The sequence below is a fragment of the Lepidochelys olivacea genome (genome assembly GCF_965140295.1).
Source record: "Lepidochelys olivacea isolate rLepOli2 genome assembly, chromosome: 24".
Classification (NCBI taxonomy): Eukaryota; Metazoa; Chordata; order Testudines; family Cheloniidae; genus Lepidochelys; species Lepidochelys olivacea.
Window position 1 is genome coordinate 4714376 of NC_140434.1, and position 18727 is coordinate 4733102.

Sequence of the window (18727 nt, forward strand, 5' to 3'; positions counted from 1 at the left end):
GAGAGAGCGTGCAAGAGACAAAGATAAAAGGGAGGTAGAGAAAAGGAGGAGTGAGAGAGGCATAGAGAAAGGGGAATGGAGTGAGACAGAGAGGGAAAGCAAATCACAAGGCAAGGACTTGCCCTCTTTATGCCTCAGTTTCCCTAACTGGACAATGGGTAGGATAATACTGAGCCTCCCCCTCCTCCTCTAGGCCCTTGTGGGGCCTAACCGATTCATATCCTCCAAGGCGGATGCTACCGAAGTGCAAGGATGATTATCGTGGTTGGAAGTTACATATTGCAGAATCAAGGGAAAATACATTTTAGCAAAATCCCCAACAGAGCCACCATCTGTCTGGCTTTTAAGGCTGATTTTTGAGCAGGAGAGATCTCTTTGGCACGGGCTGCTGTAGCTCAAAGCGCACGCTTCACTGGAAGCTGCGGAACTAAAGCCAAGGGGGCTGATTCGCAGTTCTGCTAAGGCCCCTTTACCCGACTCTGGCAGGCCTAAGGCCAGATTAGGAAAATGGGCCTCGGAGTCATTGAGAATCAGGCCCCGAGGCTCCAATGACAATAAGAACTGCAGACCCAATTCTCCACTGCCCTGCGCCTTGTCCAATCATTTAAACTAGTGCAAGTGGGTAAAGATCACCGGGGCACGCCTCATCACACCAGTATGACAAGGCCTTACAGTGGGTGTCATGGCCTTTTTTGTGTAATTATTTGCTCTTGTGCAAAGGGAGTGGGAAATGCTCCCAAACCCAAATGGTAGCGTTTTACATGCAATTCGCATGGGTGTAAACCACTGCACAATGCACCAGACAAACAGAATCAGGCCTGTAGGTTTCTGTGATCCCGTCTCAAAGGCATCGCAAATTCTGGGCCTGATTCTCTGTTGCCTTGAACCTCGCGCTGTCAATCTATACCAGTGCAAAAGTGAGCAGGAAATGCTGCCCATTCTGATCTGGGCATGACACTTTGCATGACAGGTGTGTGAGTCCCTGGAGAATCAAGCCCTCTCCCTTTGGCACCAAACTGGCACCTCTCGCTACTGCATGACACAGAGGTACCATCTAGAGCCCACTGCACATAACTCCCTGCCATTGTACTCTGCCTTCCCTTGACGGTCACTACGGGTCTTCTGTGCTTCTGGCACACATATAGTGGGTTCTCTCACACAGCATCCCAGCTCCTCCCAAGGCCACAGCCAATGCTGGCTCCTTCCCCCTTTGCTTCGTTAACCACTCACTGCTCTGGCCCTTATTAAATCCACCATTGCACCAGCCACCAATTCACATGCTAAGGGGCAAGGTGTCAGGAGTGCCCCAGTGCGCCACTCTGTAGCCCGCATGCTGCAGCGAAGAGAAGGGGGTCGGTGCATTAATCTCAATGGGTGGAGAAACAGAGAGGAAGGCCGGCCATGGGGTTAAGGTATCGGTTTGGGTATCAGGTACATGGGTTCCATTCCTGTCTCTGCCACAGACTCCCTAAAATAGCTACTTAATCTCGTTGTACCTTAATTCTCCATTAGTAAAATGAGGACAAGGCTCCCTGTCTTCATCCTTTATTTGTATTAAACTAACACATGCATTCTACGATGCCTAAGGGATTTAGGAACACAAGTCCCAAATCTCCCCATGGCGCTGTACATACATGCTCACCGTTCCCAAAGATCTTAGGGTCCAGGGAAAAAAAGGAAGAAGGGGGCAAGTGAGACACACAGCAGGGAAACCTTATGCTTTAGACAGGGTCTAACTAATAGGCTGTGTCTACACTACACACAAAGCCTGGGCTCTGACTCAGGTTTGAGCCCAAGCTCCACTTCCGTCCACTCACAGATCAGTCTGACTCAGGTCAGCAAGCACTTAGGACCTGCGTCTGAGGACCGTGCCTGTGGTGTGGGTCAGAGCCCAAGTCCTACTGGGACTCGGGTCCAATCCCTATCATTTTGCAGTGTGGATGCAGCTCAAGCCTGAGTCAGAAGGTCAGCATAGTGCAGTGTGTATGCATTAGCAGGGCTGAAGCTGGTAGCTGTCAGAGCCAGGATCCTGGAAGAGGTGAACCTCAGATCCGATCCCATCTGACAGTTCCTATGATTTGTCTTCCTGGTCATCCAGCGTCTTAATGGCAGAGCCAGGATGGAACCCAGGTCTTCTACCTGTACTGGCCTACTCACTGGGTCAGTTGCCTGCCTTGCCAGTTCAGGGTGGAAGCTCTAGGGCAAGGACTGTCTCTTCTTGTCTACATTGAGAAATTAATTCAGATTAAGGTAAGGTGCGAGTTTAAAGCGGAATAGTTATTCCTGATTAACTTCTTGCATGGATACTCTTATTCTGGAATAAAAGGTCCCTTATTCCAAAATAGCTTAATCCGCTTCCAAAATGGATTAAACTAATTCACTTTGGAAGTGGATTAAACTAATTTGGAATAAGGAACTCTGATTCCTGACTCGAGCCTCCACACAGGGAATCAAGCAGCCAAAGTTAATCAGGAATAGCTACTCCAGAATAACTCCCCTTACTATATGTTTGTACAGCACCTAGCGTCACGGTTCCCCAATCTCAGTTGCAGAGCTAAGTACTAGGATATTTCATATCAATAATAATAGCAGCTTGCCCCTTCTTTCCAAGGAGCATGGGAGGGCCAGTACGCACACCAGTCCCTTTCTTCCTGCAGGCACTGCTCTTTTCTCAGAGACATGCTGAACATTTGGATACTTTAAACACACCAGGGTTGTCTCTTCCGGTGTCCCAACACATCAGATACAGCCCTCAGCTGGTAAAGCCTTCACCACCGCTGCATCCCCACTGTCCTAATGACCTTGTCCGCGCGTTTTTCCACATCGCCTGTCAGATCTGGAGGGTCACTGCACTTGTGACCGCTTCCCCCATCCTCCCCACCCGCCCTGCCTCTAAATTAGCTGTCATTAACAATGTCGACTAAAGAGGCGTCCTTTGCTGGACGGATTCTCTATTCCTTTTGCTGCTGACAAATGGGAGCGCTGCCTGCCCTTATCTGCTGATAAGGCCACCTGATCCGTGGCAGGCTGCATCTTATTGCACTGTGCACTTCAGCAGAGGGCACGGCAAATGGAAACGGAAGAGCGTTCAGAGGATTGGCTTCTTATTGGATTGAAAAGCCTGGGTCAAGGAAGATTAAAGGGCTTGATTCTCCATTGCCCTGCAGCTTGTGCAGCCATTTGCACCAATGCAAAGCTGGGGTGTAAAACACCGCCATGCTGTTGTGTTTATTTTGCACACTCTTTGCACTGGTGCAAACGGCTGCTGGACAACCAAGAACCAGATCTGTCAGAGCGCAAACGACCTCCGGGCGTGCCTGCAACATCCTGCCATCAATCTCTCCCTCTGTCAGCCCCAGAGCTAAGCTCACAACAGATCAGTCTCACATGCATGTAAACTCACTCCCAAATCCCAGATTTCACTACCGGAGCCTACTCTGGTCTGAGCTAGCCCCAGTCTTTGCAGCTTCCTGCTGCTCTGTATAGGGGAATCAGCCAAAACCCTGCTCAGGTGCGTGCCTCCTTTGGGACTATGGTTGGCAGGCCTCCCCCGTTACAAGGCCATAAAGACTGTAGCATGCCTGATGGTCATTTTAACAACTGGGCCCCGATCCTGTTAAACCCTTTCTCCCACCAGTAGTCCAATGACACACCCACAGGAGTAAGGAATACTCAAGAGAGAGCAAGGATTTGCAGGATTGGGCCTTTACCATTCAGACTGAAATAAGCCCAAGTCTCATTTACCCTAAGGTCTCTTTACATGGCCGTGGCGGCGTAAAGGGGTTTCAAAATGGGCGGAAATCCTTTCGTACTGCCAGACATCGGTGTAAAGGGGCCTTAAGTGCAAATGAGGATAATGCCCTTAGAATCACCCTCATGCAATTAGGGAGGGCAAAGAGGACCCAAGCAACCAATACAGCCAATCAAAAACTAAAGCAACGCCCCACAGACTTTGAATGCTTGCAAACAGCTGATGGAACAAGAACCACGTTGCTGAAATGACCCAGCCCAAAATTTTGAACAGCAAATAACTCTCGACAAAATTGTCAGAGGAGAAATAAAGCTTGAGGGAGAAAAAAACTGCTCTTGAATAATGTCCATCCATTAGGAAAAAAGCTGTAAGGTGTCCTTTGGAGGGAGGGACTGTCTCTCCCTGAGGTATGTTCTGTGCCTAGCGGAATGGAGCCCTGAGCTCACCTGGGGCTTCTACCATAAAGTGACACTGCATCAAGTTGGGGAAGCAGAGAAGACCCCACCAGTGAGCTAATAAATCTCTTTTGTTGTCCGGCTCTAACATCAGGATATGTATCTGCGGGCTACACATGCACATGAAGAGAGACAGTCCTGGCCCTGATGAATTTATAATCTCATCCACACGGACACTTAGCTCACAGCAAGCTGGGGTGAAAATCTACCCCACCGTAGCCTGCCGCACGCCAAGGTTACATCTACACTGTGTTCTGGAGCCCGCAGGAGCTCCACAGACTCAGGCTAGCGGGGCTGATGGCGGTGCTCTGAAAGCAGCCCTTTGAAGCTGTGGCTCAGGCTGGAGCCCAGGGAGCGGGGTGGTCCATTTAGGCCCCAGTTCAGGAAAGCATCCCTAGTTCAGATGGACTTCGGCACTTAAAGTTAGGCACCTGCTTCAACCCTTCCTTGAACTGGAGCCTTAGACTGTAGACTCGTGGGGGCAGGACCAGTCTCTCACTCTGATCCCCGGGCTTTGGCAGTGTTACCGGGGCCTTCGCCCTGGTCTGCGCTAGAAAATCAGAACAATCCACACCCCTGAGCAGCATAGTTAAGCCGACCTAAGTCCCTGTGTAGACAGCGCTAGGGCAATGGAAGAATTCTACCGCCTCTCGGGCAGGTGGACTATCGACAGCGACGGGAAGACAGACCCCCTCCTATCGGCGGAGTTAGCATCTACTCTGAGGCACTGCAGCTGTGCGGTGGTAGAGAATCGGTAACGAGAATCGGGCCCTGGCGTTTACATTGTGTTTCACAGCTTCCCACGCGGGACTTCGCTTTGGTGGCCGCCAGTTCCCCTGGCCTCCTCCCTCCCCCGTCTGGGGTGATTAAGTAGAAATGAGATTCGGCTCTAATCGTCTCAGCCCTTTTAAAGTGCAGGGATGGCACACCACGCAGCTGTTCTCCACCACGTGAGGCTGCTAACCCCTCGGAGACTGTGTCTTCTGGGCTAACTCGCTCTCCCTCTCTCTGACTCTGAGCCCTCACGGTCACGTTGCCAGGGTCTCCGAGAGCTCCGGCCTGCTCGACGGCAAATCAAATTACTTCAGGATCAGCACGGGTGTCATCGCCAGACTCCATCTCTCTCTCTGCTGCCCGCTGACAGATTGGGGGAGGGCGGAGGAGGCTTAGCTTTGCTGCATGATAAGGATATCTTGGCAGCTCGAAACTTGTGCTCCCAGGAGCTTAAGTGGGGAGCCCCTGGCCACTCTGGCTCCTGCTAGGAGAAGGAAATTAAAATGCCCCGTGTGGCCACATTTATAAGGGGCAGCTTCTCCCATTGAAAGCCATCTCATGCTGTCGAGTGGCAGAACAGTTTAGTATCTGAACAACTGAGTCCAGGGCTCAGAAACCAGATAGGTGGGCACTAGATAGATAGATAGATAGATAGATAGATAGATAGATAGATAGATAGATAGATAGATAGAGGGGGTGTATGGGGATAGATAAATCAGTGATATTCAACCTTTTTTCATTTGCAGACCCCTAAAAATTTTCGAATGGAGGTGCAGACCCCTTTGCAAATCTTGGACATAGTCTGCAGACCCCCAGGGATCTGTGGACCACAGGTTGAAAAACACTGGATTAGATAATGAGGTATGCATGGGGATAGCTAGATAGCTAGAGGCGGGTTTATGGGGATAGATAGATTAGACACACAGAGCTATACACATGAACTGAGAGCGAGAGATTGAAATAAATCTGATCCTCCCGTCTGCAAAGAAAAGGTTTCTTGAAGAGCTGGGCAAGTAACTCCCACAGCAGCTGGTACGTCTTCTCACGACTCCAGGCGGGGAGTCGGCTCCGCTCTTATTCCTGGAATCATTCCCCCCACGAGCAGCCACGTGACAGCCAGGTTATCCGTGAAAACGGCCACGAATCCCCAAAGCTGCCCCAACGATGTTTTGTTCTCAAGTCCACCGAGCGAACCCCTCTCATCCACACTGAGGCCCCTTGACAGGGCTTGGGGCAGCACAAAGAGGCCTTAAAGCACAGGTAAATTTCATTTGGCGCCCAATTTGAAGCGCCTTCACGCTACCAGAGAAGCATAAAGGGGCCGAAAGGTATCTCTGCACCTGGAGGAGGAATGCCCAGCTCGGGGAGACATACCCGCGCCAGCTCTGATCAAGCTAGGGCAGCTGCGGCACCGCAACCAGCTAGCCACCCCAAGCATGGACTCGTTCAGAACACTACATACGTCCTCCGGTGGCTAGCCCCGTCTGCTACGTCTGCCGCCACACCTACAGTCTCTTCCTAGGCGCTGCTCAAAGTGCAGACGTACCTTCTTAGTGCAACTGAGACTCTGATGCTGGGAATATAGGCAACTGATATTTGCTGACTCTTTTCACCTTCCGTTTAAAAAGATTGCTCTCCCCAGCTGGACGATGGAAACCTCAGCATGTGACTGAGAGGACCAGACACACAGCACAAATAATAGATACCTTGCAAACAGCTCATGGGGTTGAAAATTAGTAAGTTGTTTGATAGACACCGATGCACAAGAAATAGGTTCACAGAAACTGGATCTGTCCGTGAATGATTCAGCTACAGGTGATTGGGTGAAATTAATCCGAAAACTTATTTGTGTTACAACACTGCCTCTCAGGCTGCCTTCAGGGATTGAACCCAGAAAAGTGGATCTGAAAGCACAAGTTTCTAGTGCAGTGGTGGGCAACCTGCAGCCCGCGGGCTGCACGTGGCCCATCAGGGTAATCCAGTGGTAGGCCGTGAGACAGTTTGTTTACACTGACCATCCCAGTGGCTGCAGTTCGCCGTTCCCGGCCAATGGGAGCTGCAGGAAGCGGTGTGGGCCACAGGGTTCTGTTTACCAGAAGCTGGGAATGGGCGACAGGGGATGGATCACTTGATGACTCCCTGTTCTGTTCATTTCCTCTGGGGCACCTGGCATTGGCCACTGTTGGAAGACAGGATACTGGGCTAGTTGGACCCTTGGTCTGACCCAGTAGGGCCATTCTTATGTTTTTATACATGGACTAATCACTAGAGGGGGACAAAGAGCCAAATTTTGTTACCATGGGTTACACTTGCAATGAATAATGCAACCAGCTCTGGGGGACTATTTTAGAGGTTATTTGTATTCCAAATAAAACTTCATTACCTCTAAGTTTATCTGATCCCATTTCTCCAGCCTTCAAATAACAGTAAACACTGTGCCTTTGTGGGATAGAAAAAGTCAGAGATAGAGGTGGTCGGAAAAAAACAGGAAAATGATTTGGCAAAAAATTTGAAACTTGTTTCCATTTCATAGGCTTCAAGACAAACTCAGTTTTTTCATGAACTTTTCCCACAATACTTACTTTTTTTACTCACATTGTTTTTCTTCCAAACCCGCCCTGTTTTTCAGGTTTTCAGTACACAACAATTTTGAAAATGATTTTTGTAAAAACGTCAGGAAAATATATCATGGAAAGTTTTGTGGAAGTGAGGGAGAAAAAATGATACTGTTGATGAAAAGTTTTGTTTTTGAATAAAAAAGGCTATTATTTGACCCCAAAAAAAGTTCACTCAAAAAATGATGACAAGCTTTACTTAGAGGTTTCCATTTTGGGAATCCACAAAACATCGTGCCAGATTCATTCCCAGTCTAATTGTTTCGCCTTTGACTGAGTCACACCAAGCATGAACTTGGAATGGCTGAGGACCTGCAATGGCACGTGGACAGACGACAACTGCACTAAGTAGGTACATAATGCTACCAAGTCCGGATCCTTCACTCAGCTCTGCTGATGGGGGTAGCATTTCACACACTTCAACCAGGTGTCAATGGCCACATAAGACGCACATCCCAAGGAAGAGTCAGGAGCTATAATGATTTGATGCGGTGTCATGTGTCAATCAACAGCCGATACACACTGTGCTGTGAGGTTTCAGTGCGCGGTGATGGGGGTCACGGTTGGAGTTTGTCTCGTTAGACCAACACAAATGCTGGCTATTCAACGCTATTCAGAGTGACCAATAAGAGGGATTTCTGGGAGAGATGGGGCAGGGAGGCGGCTCTTGGCCATGCCTGGAGGTCTGAAGCTGGAAAAGGGAGAGAGCAAAAAAAGCAAGGCCTGGCTGCTCTCAATCCTCTGAGAGAGGAAGGATGGGCCAGTGGTTAGGGTTTGGAAGACTTGAGTTAAATTCCCTGCTCTGCAAACAATGTCAGGCCACTTACCCAAGATTAACAACCCAGTCTCTGGCAGTGTCAGAAATAGGACCCAGGAGTCCAGGATCCCCAATTTAATGACTAGGTTATACTTCCTCTCCAGAAGTAGGAACTGAAGCCTGGGGAGTCCTGCCGGCCAATCCCTGCTGCTTTATCCACTAAACCCACCCCTCCTTCCACCCTCAGGGATAGAACCCCGGAGTCTCAACTTCCAGTGCTTAGTTCTAGCCACTAGCAAAGCCCCTGACATATAAAACCATCAATTACCATTATCCTGCCATTCAAGTCTACCAACATTATTGTGAAAAGGGAAAGAAACCCAAAACCTTTCAACTATAGATAAGCAGACAGGCTGGGATTTACATGGGCCTGACCCTCATCTAGAAGAATTAACCTTATAAGACTAAGAGGGTAATTAAATCTCATGTTTCAGGGCATAAGCTGATCACCATAGGGGTCAGGAAGGAATTACTTCCACACATGGTACTGTGCTATCAGAGGATTTTTGCCCTCCCCTGACACATCAGGCACTGGTCTTTGCCAGACCCGCCTTGACGGACTAGTGGACTGATGTGTTAGCGCAAATCTTATCCTATCCTCTAATGTCATTAGCGACTATTACTGGCTCTCCTCTCTTGTGTTTGGCTTCTGCACTAGGGACTTGATTCTGGTCTCACTGATCAATGGTAACTCCATTCATTTCAGGGGAGTCATCCTGATTTCCTGGCTCAGCAGACAGGAGCAGAAACATGCCCCTGGGCTCTCAGGAGAGCTCGGCGCAGCATGCTAGCCCTGAGGTTGCAAAGGCGCAGATACGGTCGGGCAAGGTCCCTGCGAGACAGACACAGCACAAGAGAGGAAGATTGGTCTTGTAACTAAGGCAGCAGACTAGCTCTCAGGAGACCTCTGTTCAGTTTTAACTTGGCCACAGACGTGCTGGGCTTTGGATCAGGGCCCCAGTGTCCTGGAGTTCCTTACACGGCAGAGGCCAATGATTATTTATGAATTAAATTTGCACAGGGAGCGGAATCACTGGTTACTCCCCAGAGAACATCCCCACAGGAAGGATGGTCTTGTGGCCAAGGCTCTGGAGCTGGATTCAGGGGAGCTGGGTTTAATTTATGGCTCTGGCCCAGACTCCCTTGTGTGACCTGTGATGAGTCACTTAATCTCTACAGTCCTCAGGTCCCCCATCTGTAAAATATTTCCTTGGTCTGCCTTTTCTGCTCAGATCATAAGCTTGAGGGGAGGGATAGCTCAGTGGTTTGAGCATTGGCCTGCTAAACCTAGGGTTGTGAGTTCAAGCCTTGAGGGGGCCGTTTAGGGAATCTGGGGCAAAAATTGGGGATTGGTCCTGCTTTGAGCAGGGGGTTAGACTAGATGATCTCCTGAGGTCCCTTCCAACCCTGAGATTCTAGGATTCTGCAGAGCAGTGTCCATGCCTTACTCCCTGTCAGGGCTGGCTCTAGGTTTTTTGCCACCCCAAGCTCTGAGAACACAACTGCCCAAGCCCCTGGAATTGGGCCGCCCCAAGCCCGTGCCTGCTTTGCTGGTGCCTAGAGCCGGTCCTGCTCCCTGTGCATGCAGCACCCTAGCAAAATGGAGTCTGGTCTAGTTTGTGTCCTTTATGTGCTACGGTAATACCTATAATAATGACGGATCAGTCATCTCTGAGAAAAGGGTGAGTGCCTGGGAACCCTTTTACACTGCACGTTCTTTGGGGCACGTGTAATGCGTTTGTACGGCTGCTATCACGGTGGGACCTGGACTCAAGGTGCTACAGCCATAGAAATGTTAAACAACGGCAATCCAAGAACCTGGCAAATTGCAAGTTCTCGGTGAGGTCTGGTTCTGCTGGGAGCTAGCAGCGCTGGTATGCAAGCAAGCATGTACACAGCAAAGAGCACACATCACACACGCACACAGGCATGTGCAGAGACATCCCACATGCAAAGCAGCTTTAACTGGAAGACCTAGATTTCCAGAGGCAGAGCCATGGCATGAAAGCACATGCATAATTCAGCAGCATCAGATTCCTTAACTACCGGTTAGCAACATGAGAGAGGAGAGATTCTCCCCTCTCTGAACCTCAGGAAAGTTTTCTGTGGAGACGGGGATGGAAAATTTACCAGCTGAGCTGCACAACGCATGGGCTAAGGATGCAGGGCAGACCTGAGCTTTGGATTGAAGCCAGTTTTCCCCACCCCACCCCAGAGAGAATCGAACATTTGGAGTCAGTCCCGCGCAACTAGTTCGGCCAGTTCCATAGTCATGCTATGTCCAAAACACATCCCTGTGGACAGTTTAGATCAGTGGTGGGCAACCTGCGGCCCACCAGGGTAATCTGCTGGCAGGCCGCCAGACAGTTTGTTTACATTTGCATGGCAGCCCGCAGCTCCCATTTGCATGGCAACTGGTTTAGATCTTTGAACTGAAACAATAGAGGGGAGAGAAATGATGGAAGAAAGGTGGAACCTTTGTTAGCGCCTAGAGACTGCAAGTGAAATCAGGGCCCCTTTCTGCGAGGTGGTACATACACATAGTGAGAGAAAGCCCCTCCCCTGAAAATCTTACAATCGAAACAGACAAGGGCAGGAAAAGGTAGGATTATTATCTCTGTTTTTCTGATGAGGAACTGAGGCCTGAAGACATTAAGTAACATGACCACAGTCACACAGGAAGACTGTAGCAGGGCCAACAGCAGGCTGCAGGTCCCAGGACCATGCCTAATGGATAAGGTGTCTGACTTTGGATCAGAGGGCTGTGTGCTTGCCTCTGATCATGGGTTCAGCTGGCCAGGTCTCAGCTATGAACGTAGTGGATTCTCCATCACACAAAGCCTTGAAATTGGAACTGGATTTCTTTCTAAAAGTTACACTGTACTGCTGCCGGAAGATAAAGGGCTTGATTCGGGAATCCCTGGCTGAGTTTCTAAGGCCTGGACTAGGCAGGAGGTCAGACGACAGGATCATAATGACCCTACATGGCCTCAAAGTCCATGAGTCTTCAGAGTGTCAGATCGGCACCCAATCCACTGGGCCACACAACCTGGGTCTGTGAGGGGCTCTGGTACTAAGGCCAATGGGACTATAGAAATACCTAAATAGAACATGGGCCACATCCTGTGCTGATTTACATCAGTGTACAGCCTGTGACCTCAACAGAGCTGAGCCCGTCTACACGAGATGGGGATCAGGCCCACTGTCTTCCAGAGCCTTGCTTTTTTCTTCCAAAAGCGACTTCTTTCCTCTCATCCTTGCTGGGCAAGGGAAGGAGAGGGGGAAATAATTGATTCCGAAGCCAGCTCAGATGACCAATTAAACAGCTCTGCTGCTTCGTTAACTTCCTGGCTCTGAGAGGGTTTTGCTGGGTTTGTTTTAAAAGCCAACTGATACCTTCCTTGATCATGCAAAGAGCGTGGTTCAAGGCGGGGGGGTGTGTGGGGGGGGGGGGATCTTTATGGAATCCGAGCGGTGTCAGATAAGAAGCATCCCCATTAGAAATGTTTGTGATTACAGTGAGAGGGTAGAGGGAGAACAAGATGAAAAAAAAAAAAAGTGAGAGAGAGAGAGCTGCAGGAAAGATAAAGGCGCCCCTTGACTCGGCCCCAGGCAACCGTTCCAGCCAGATGTTCTCAAGCCCTCAATTGTCTCTCTCTTTGTATCAGACCACTTTGTGTTTTTATTATAGGTAACATGTACATGCTGTACTCTCTCTCTTTTTCTTTTTCCATTAGCCCCTTTATAGTAACTATAAATCCCACTGCCAGATTCCTTTTTTTTTTTTTTTTCTTTTTTGTCCTCACGCTGGCTCCCAAGCTGCCTGCATCTCTCCTGCTGGTGGCGCTGCGGCAAAGCAGGAAGAAAGGCGGAGGAGAGAGGTACTACGGGGAGTGAAGCGTAACCTGGTGGACTGGGCCCAGAGCGGAGACTCTGGAAACCCGGGTACTAGCAGCAGAACTGACTTCTTGGGTAAGTCACGTTCTCTCTGGGTCTCATTTCTCCCCCGATTTCTCTATTTAGATTGGGATCTCTTTGCGGTATGTACAGCACCTAGCTCACTGGGGCCATGATCTCAGTTGCTTTTATATTACCAAACACCTAGGAGCATGGACCCAGCCCCTGCGGTGCTTGATGCTGTACAGATACAGAACAGATGGTTCCTGACCGATCTAAGTGTACATCTACCTTTGAGCTGGGAGGGGCGTTTCCTCCCTCTGCTTGAGCTTGCACCTAAAAATAGCAGCGTGTCCCTCGCAGCACGGGTAGTAGCTTGGGGTAGCCGTCCAAGTACGTACCCGCCGCCGACACATTTTTAGGCACTAGCTCGAGCCAGTACATCTCCGGGAATCTCACCTCCAATGTAGACATACCCTAAGAACAAGACAACAGATGGATACTGAAGATGGGGGAATACAAGGTGACAATGACATGGTATCGGTCAGCATGATAGCCGGTGGTCGGGGATCCAGTGCATACAGCCAAAAGTGGTTCTTAGTCACCCGGGGGACATCCGCAGAGCTGTCAATTTCAGCGTGGGCTGTCGTGCTCAGCACCCCTGGAAATCCAAGCTTAAAAATCATGAGCTATAAAGAAAAAAAAGGCACTTTCTCTACGCTTTCTGGTTTCTGAGCCTTTTGGATCACACTTGGGTCATGTTCCCAAGCTGTTCTCTGCAATCGTGAGAGTTAGAAATGTACTTTTTTTAAAAAAAAAGTAAAGCAAGCTAATATTCTCACCTAATCACCTGACTCCAGGAGGTGGAGCTTTGAAAAAAGCACCAGGTATTGTGAGACTCGCAATAAAATTGCAAGCATTGGCAACCCTGAGTAGTAGCTCCTGTGGGAACCAGACTGTCACAGATGTCTTCTATTCCCCACCCTACCTTCACAAGCTCAGCCGAGAAAAGCACTTCACTAAGGTGACAGGCAGGCAGGCGGGAGAAACTGAGTCCGAGAGCCAATATTCCCCTCCTCATTCATTTTTACAACTTCTCCTCATAGTTATTTATTTATTCGATGATAGCAAAGAGGGAGTCCCTGATTGAGGTTCTGTGGTATTAGGCGCTGTACAAACACAGAAGCTCCCTGCCCCGAAGAGCCTACAATCTATGTATAAGATGACGGACCAGGGATGGACTATCCCTATTTTACAGCTGGGGAAACTGAGGCACAGAAAGGGGCAATGACTTGCCCAAGTTCACCCAGGAGGACAGCTGAGAATAGAACCCAGGTCTCATGCGCTGGGCAGTAGGCCATCTCACCCTGGTGTTCCTTTGTCACTAAATGAAATGGGGCAATTGGGTATTAGAGTCGAGTACAATAACTTTACTGATTGGGAAATTTGAGGCACGGAAGGATTAACTGTCTTGCCCACGGTGAGTCAGTGCACAAAGCCGGGAACTGAACCCAAATCTTCCACATCCTACTCCAGCGCTTTAATCTCAAGACCCTGCTCCAGTCCCAACCATCTTCTCACCAAAGCCTGACTAAAGGAACTCACATGGCATATAGCAGCTCAACCCCCCCTCCCGCGCCCAGCCCTCAACCTACAGCTCACTTGGACCCTGGGCTTTGGCAGCGAATTCACTCTTTCCTTTCCTAAAAGGTAATAAAAGAGGGCTAGAAGAGGCTTTCGGACTCCAGGATTACTAAATATTTTCCATTCATTTTAACTTTGAACAGAGCTCCAATAACCAGCTTTATATATGTTCTAACCTTCCGCCCATGTACGGCATTCAGCAATGCACTGGCATGCCAGATAGCTGTGCTGCCCCAATAAAAAAAGCTCCAGCTCCTTTAATAATCACTAATGCACCATTTCCTGCTCGTTATGGAAATAAACACTGCCCTGAGCAAGTGGGATACTTTCAAAAATATTCCACCACCGCCCCCCACTCCCCCGCACCTTTGCCCACCCAAGTGAAACTTTAATGAAGAAAACCTGCAATTTTCTGTTGTTTCACCGTGGAACAATAAAGCTCCTGGAAGGAACTCGCTGCAGATGGTTTAATGGTTTTCCTTTTAGCAGCAAAAGCCCTGCGCTGGGTTAGGAATGATGCGGAATCTCCCATCGAGTTTGACGGAGAAGCTACAGCGACCGACTGTGGGCCCAGAGATGAGACCGAAGACCAGTTTCGGGCTGCAGCCCCATCCAGAAGGGCCGCAGCTGAAGGCAATTGAAGGTGAACGTGCGCGGCACGCTGCTTGCACCTTTACGCCTCGCGTGTCTCTCCAATCGGCGAGCTCTTGGAATCTTTCAGTCCGAGGGGGTGCCACTGTGGTACCGTCCGACCTTGTCCCAGGCTAAGAGCACCCAGGTGCTGAGGTCCACATTGCAAGACTGGAGGCTGGCTTTGAAAGGAAGGCAAAGTGGTCCTCAGAAGAAGCACCTTTCTCATTGCAGGAGACACGGGGGTTCAGTTCCTGGTTCTGCTATAGCTGTCCCATGCGACCTTGGGAAGTCACTTGAAGCTAGGCTTCTTCAAGTTCTCAGCACTGCTGGGGTCCTATTTTCCAAAAAGCCTCTCTCTCTTCTAAGCTATAGAGGTCCTTATCCCATGTGTACCACCATAGCCTCAAAGCACCTTCCAGTCGTGCGTTACGTGACACAATTAACAGAGGCCATTCAGGCACTGAAAGCAGAGCCAGATTTTCAATAGTACTCAGTCGCTCTAGTTGCGTGTCGGGAGCTGGGGATCTTTGGAAAATCTGGCCCCGGCAGTCTAGATCTCAACTCCACCCCGTTCTAGCCACTAAGCTAAACTTCCTCCCATAACTGGAGACAGGCCCCAAAATTCTCACTGCCCGCCCCCGAGCTCTAACCATTAGACACCCTGGGAGCAGAGCCCAGGATTTCTAACACTTATTCCCCAGCCCTGACCACTAGACCACACAGCCTCTCAGAATGGGAAATAGAACCCAGGAGTCCTGCTTCCCACTCCCCAGTCCTGACCACCTGACCAAACTTTCTCCAAAACCAGAAAATGGAACCCAGGAGTCCTGACTCCCTGCCCCCAGCTCTAGGCACCGGCCCACCCTCCCTCACCGAGCTTTTATCACGCAGAATATGCACACCAGGGCTTTTATTTATTTGTTTTAATGTGCTTCAGAGGCATTTCTTTTAAACAAAACATCATCCCACGGATTGCCACCAAGGTAACAAACCCACTGGAATCCATAAGGTAAGAACTACTCAATAGGGCATCTGTCACGGTGGGTTAATTTTAAGACCTCACAATTTTGAGGGTGTTCCCTGAAGGTTAGGAGAATTCTGCTGCAGCAGTAACCCACAACTTCCCCATAGCAGCCAACTTGAAGAATCTCCAATGCTAGCTACACAACTGCTGGCAGCAAGTACAGCCATCAGCATGGCACGTTGCAGATGGGGGTACGTTTTGCTGGTTATAAATAAGAGCTTTGAGAGACAGAAAGAAAGGCCTGGCTGATTATCTGATCCCCATTATCTGATCCATCCTCCTGCTAGTGCAGACTCATCCCCTGTGAGATTGTTTCTCCTCCTCCATGTAATCTCAACCATGCCGTCCACGCTCAGGGAAAATGACAATCCCCCGCCCATCGGTTTGAGCGGAGACAGTTGCAGTCTTTTGATGTTGCAGCAAGATTGATGGATTATGGGCTGATCATTATCGAACCCAACACCCTCACCCCCACTCTGTGCTCAATCCACAGGGGATATACAGTGTTACAGCTCCAGATCACGGACCTTTGGCTCTTCAGATCAGGCTGCAGCAGCCGAAGCTTTGAGGTTGAGAGGTCCGCAGCTCAGTCCCCTGTGCTCTGGTCAAGATGTCAGCTGGCCCATAGCAAGGCAAGCCCAGGGTCACCCTAAAACTCAGGCAGAGCCAAAGGTGTCACACACTCATGCCCAAAATCTTGCAGCTGAGAGGGGACAGACTGATACTCTGGATGCACACCACGGGCCCGATCCTGAAAAGCACTGATGGGGCCAGCCGGAGGGTGGGGGCAAAAAGGGACAGTTTCCCCCTCACCCCCACCCCGCAGTTTGCACTGCCCTCCAAACTGAGTGCTGCCGCAACCTGGCGTTCGGGGTCGCAGCAAAGCTCAGGTTTGGCCCCGCGGCCCCTCTATCATGACGGTAGAGCCTCCAGGCTAAACCCAACTGGGCCAGGTCACAACCCCCTGAGGATGGGGGGCAAGGGGGCATTTTCCATCTGGAATAAAATGTTTCAATGGAAAAGCTTCGCTGAGCTCTAAGAGGAGAACTCCAGATGCAGCGTCTAGCCCCTGATTTCGCATTAATGAACTGCTGTGTTGTAATGCCACTGCTCTGCACCGAGCTGGGGGCTGTACCTCTAAAACTCCCCAGGTGCAAAACCAGGTTGCCAAAGCGACTAGTGATTCTGGTTGCCCTGACTTGAGACACTTTAAAGGAAGATTTTTAGGGAGCAGATGCTCTGCACGGTCTGAAAAATCAGCCTCTTTAAGGCGTCTCAGCTTGGGCAGTCAAAATCGCTCATCACTTTGGAAAATGTAGGCCGTTATCCTCAGGTTACAGATAGGGAAACTGAGGCACAAATAAATGGGAGTTTGGTCTTTGAGCATCAATTGGGGTGGGGTGGAGGGGCAGAATCAGCCCTACAAAACGTATCAAATCAGGAATTACCGACCTGTCGATTTCGCTCATCCGTGATCCGCTGGATCTGGATCTTTTTCCTCCCCATCTTCTCCGGAAATCCTCACCGTACGGGGACGACTTTCTTGTTCGGGGGAAGGGGAAAAATAACCCTGTTTTAAAACGTTTTCATGAAAGAATTTTTTTGTTATGTAAAAGCTTTTAAAACCAAAACCAAAAAAACAAACAAAAATCCAGGTTGCTTTTTTCTCAGTTCATGTTATGCTGCCGTCTGGTTAATTCCAGGTGCTTTGGGCCTCCAGAGGCTGCTTGGAAACCTAGGGAAGAGACGAAAAAAAAAAAAGGAATTAAAACATTTTTCAAGCAAAGCCTTCTAATTATTATTATTTGTATTACTGTAGCCCCTAGGAGTTCAGTCACGAACCGGGACCCCATTGTGCTAGGGGTGGTATAAACAGAACAAAAAGACAGTCCCTGAGCCAAAGTATGGTAGCACCTAGAGGCCTCAGTAGGTATCCAGATGCCATTGTCCTAGGTGCTGCATAGACGCATAGTGAGACACCATCCCAGCCCCCAGGAGCTTGCAATCAAAATAAATTCACCAGCAAAATGACCACCAAAAAAAAGGACTCCAAGCAAAATTCCTAGCCTCAGGACAAACACAACTGAATTAAGATTATTTACATCGACTCTGGTAACAGAGAGCAGCTAATCTCTCTCTCTCTCTCTCTCTGTTTATACCATGCCCATCACCACTGTGTCTGAGTTCATGTCTACACAACAGACACTGCTAGGCTACCGTAGCACCCTACTGCAGATGCTTCCTACATCAACGGAAGGTGGATTTCCATTCCCGTAGTTAGCCCACCTCTCCAAGAGGCAATAGCTAGGTCAATGGAAGAATTTTTCTATCAGCCTTGTTGCACCTGGGGAGTTGGCGGGGGATGGACACTCGGCTTAACTACACTGCTCAGGGGGGTGGAAGGTCAATCTAGGCCTTGCCTAAATACTGCTTTAACTCTATACTATACTGCGTGTAGATGCAGCGATTCTGGTAGAAAGGTGCTGACGCTGATGCAGTCATTGCCATACAGGAAGGGGACTAGGCTATATTGGTGCAAGGCTCCTTTATACCAGTGTGAGTGAGTCTGTGCTCACGCCGGTACTGATATTATTATATCAGTTTTAAAAAAGAAATCACCCCTCGAACCCACAGTTATACCAGGACCAAACCCATGTCTAGAGCAGGTTCCAGACTGCCTAACTTAACCCAATCTGTTTGCCCAACCAAGGTATTTCTTATATCATTGTCTAAAAATCTAGGCAACGTGCCGACAAATGAAGACTCGGCATAAATTCACCTGCAGTGGTTCCTTGCATTTTAATTATTTATTGCATGCAAAGCCTAGGGGTTGGGACTGAGCCAGGGGCCTCACTGAGCCAGGTGCTGTACATACACATAGGGTTGACAACTTTCTAATTTCTGAAAACAGGACCCTCCTGCCCCGCCTCTCCCCCCGAGGCCCCGCCCCCTTCTCCACTTCTTCCCCTGAGGCCCCGCCCCCCCTGCTGGCTCCTATCCCCTCTCCCCCCATCACTCACTGCTCTCCCCCTCCCCCAGCTCGATTCTTTCCACTTCCCACTTCCCACTCCCCACCCCAGCTGGGCTCCCTCTGCTCCGGGGCTGGGATGGGAGCTG

General features: G+C 49.6%; 1 protein-coding gene across 1 annotated transcript in view; it reads right to left on the bottom strand.

Moving 5' to 3' along the window:
- Nucleotides 1-18727, bottom strand: part of MEF2D (myocyte enhancer factor 2D) — a 168562-nt gene that overhangs the window by 53209 nt on the left and 96626 nt on the right. The window contains exon 3 of the mRNA XM_084614166.1: nt 17063-17345. Within this exon, the coding sequence (XP_084470292.1) occupies nt 17063-17116 (54 nt within the window). The 5' untranslated portion in view covers nt 17117-17345. The remainder of the gene's footprint in view (nt 1-17062; nt 17346-18727) is intronic.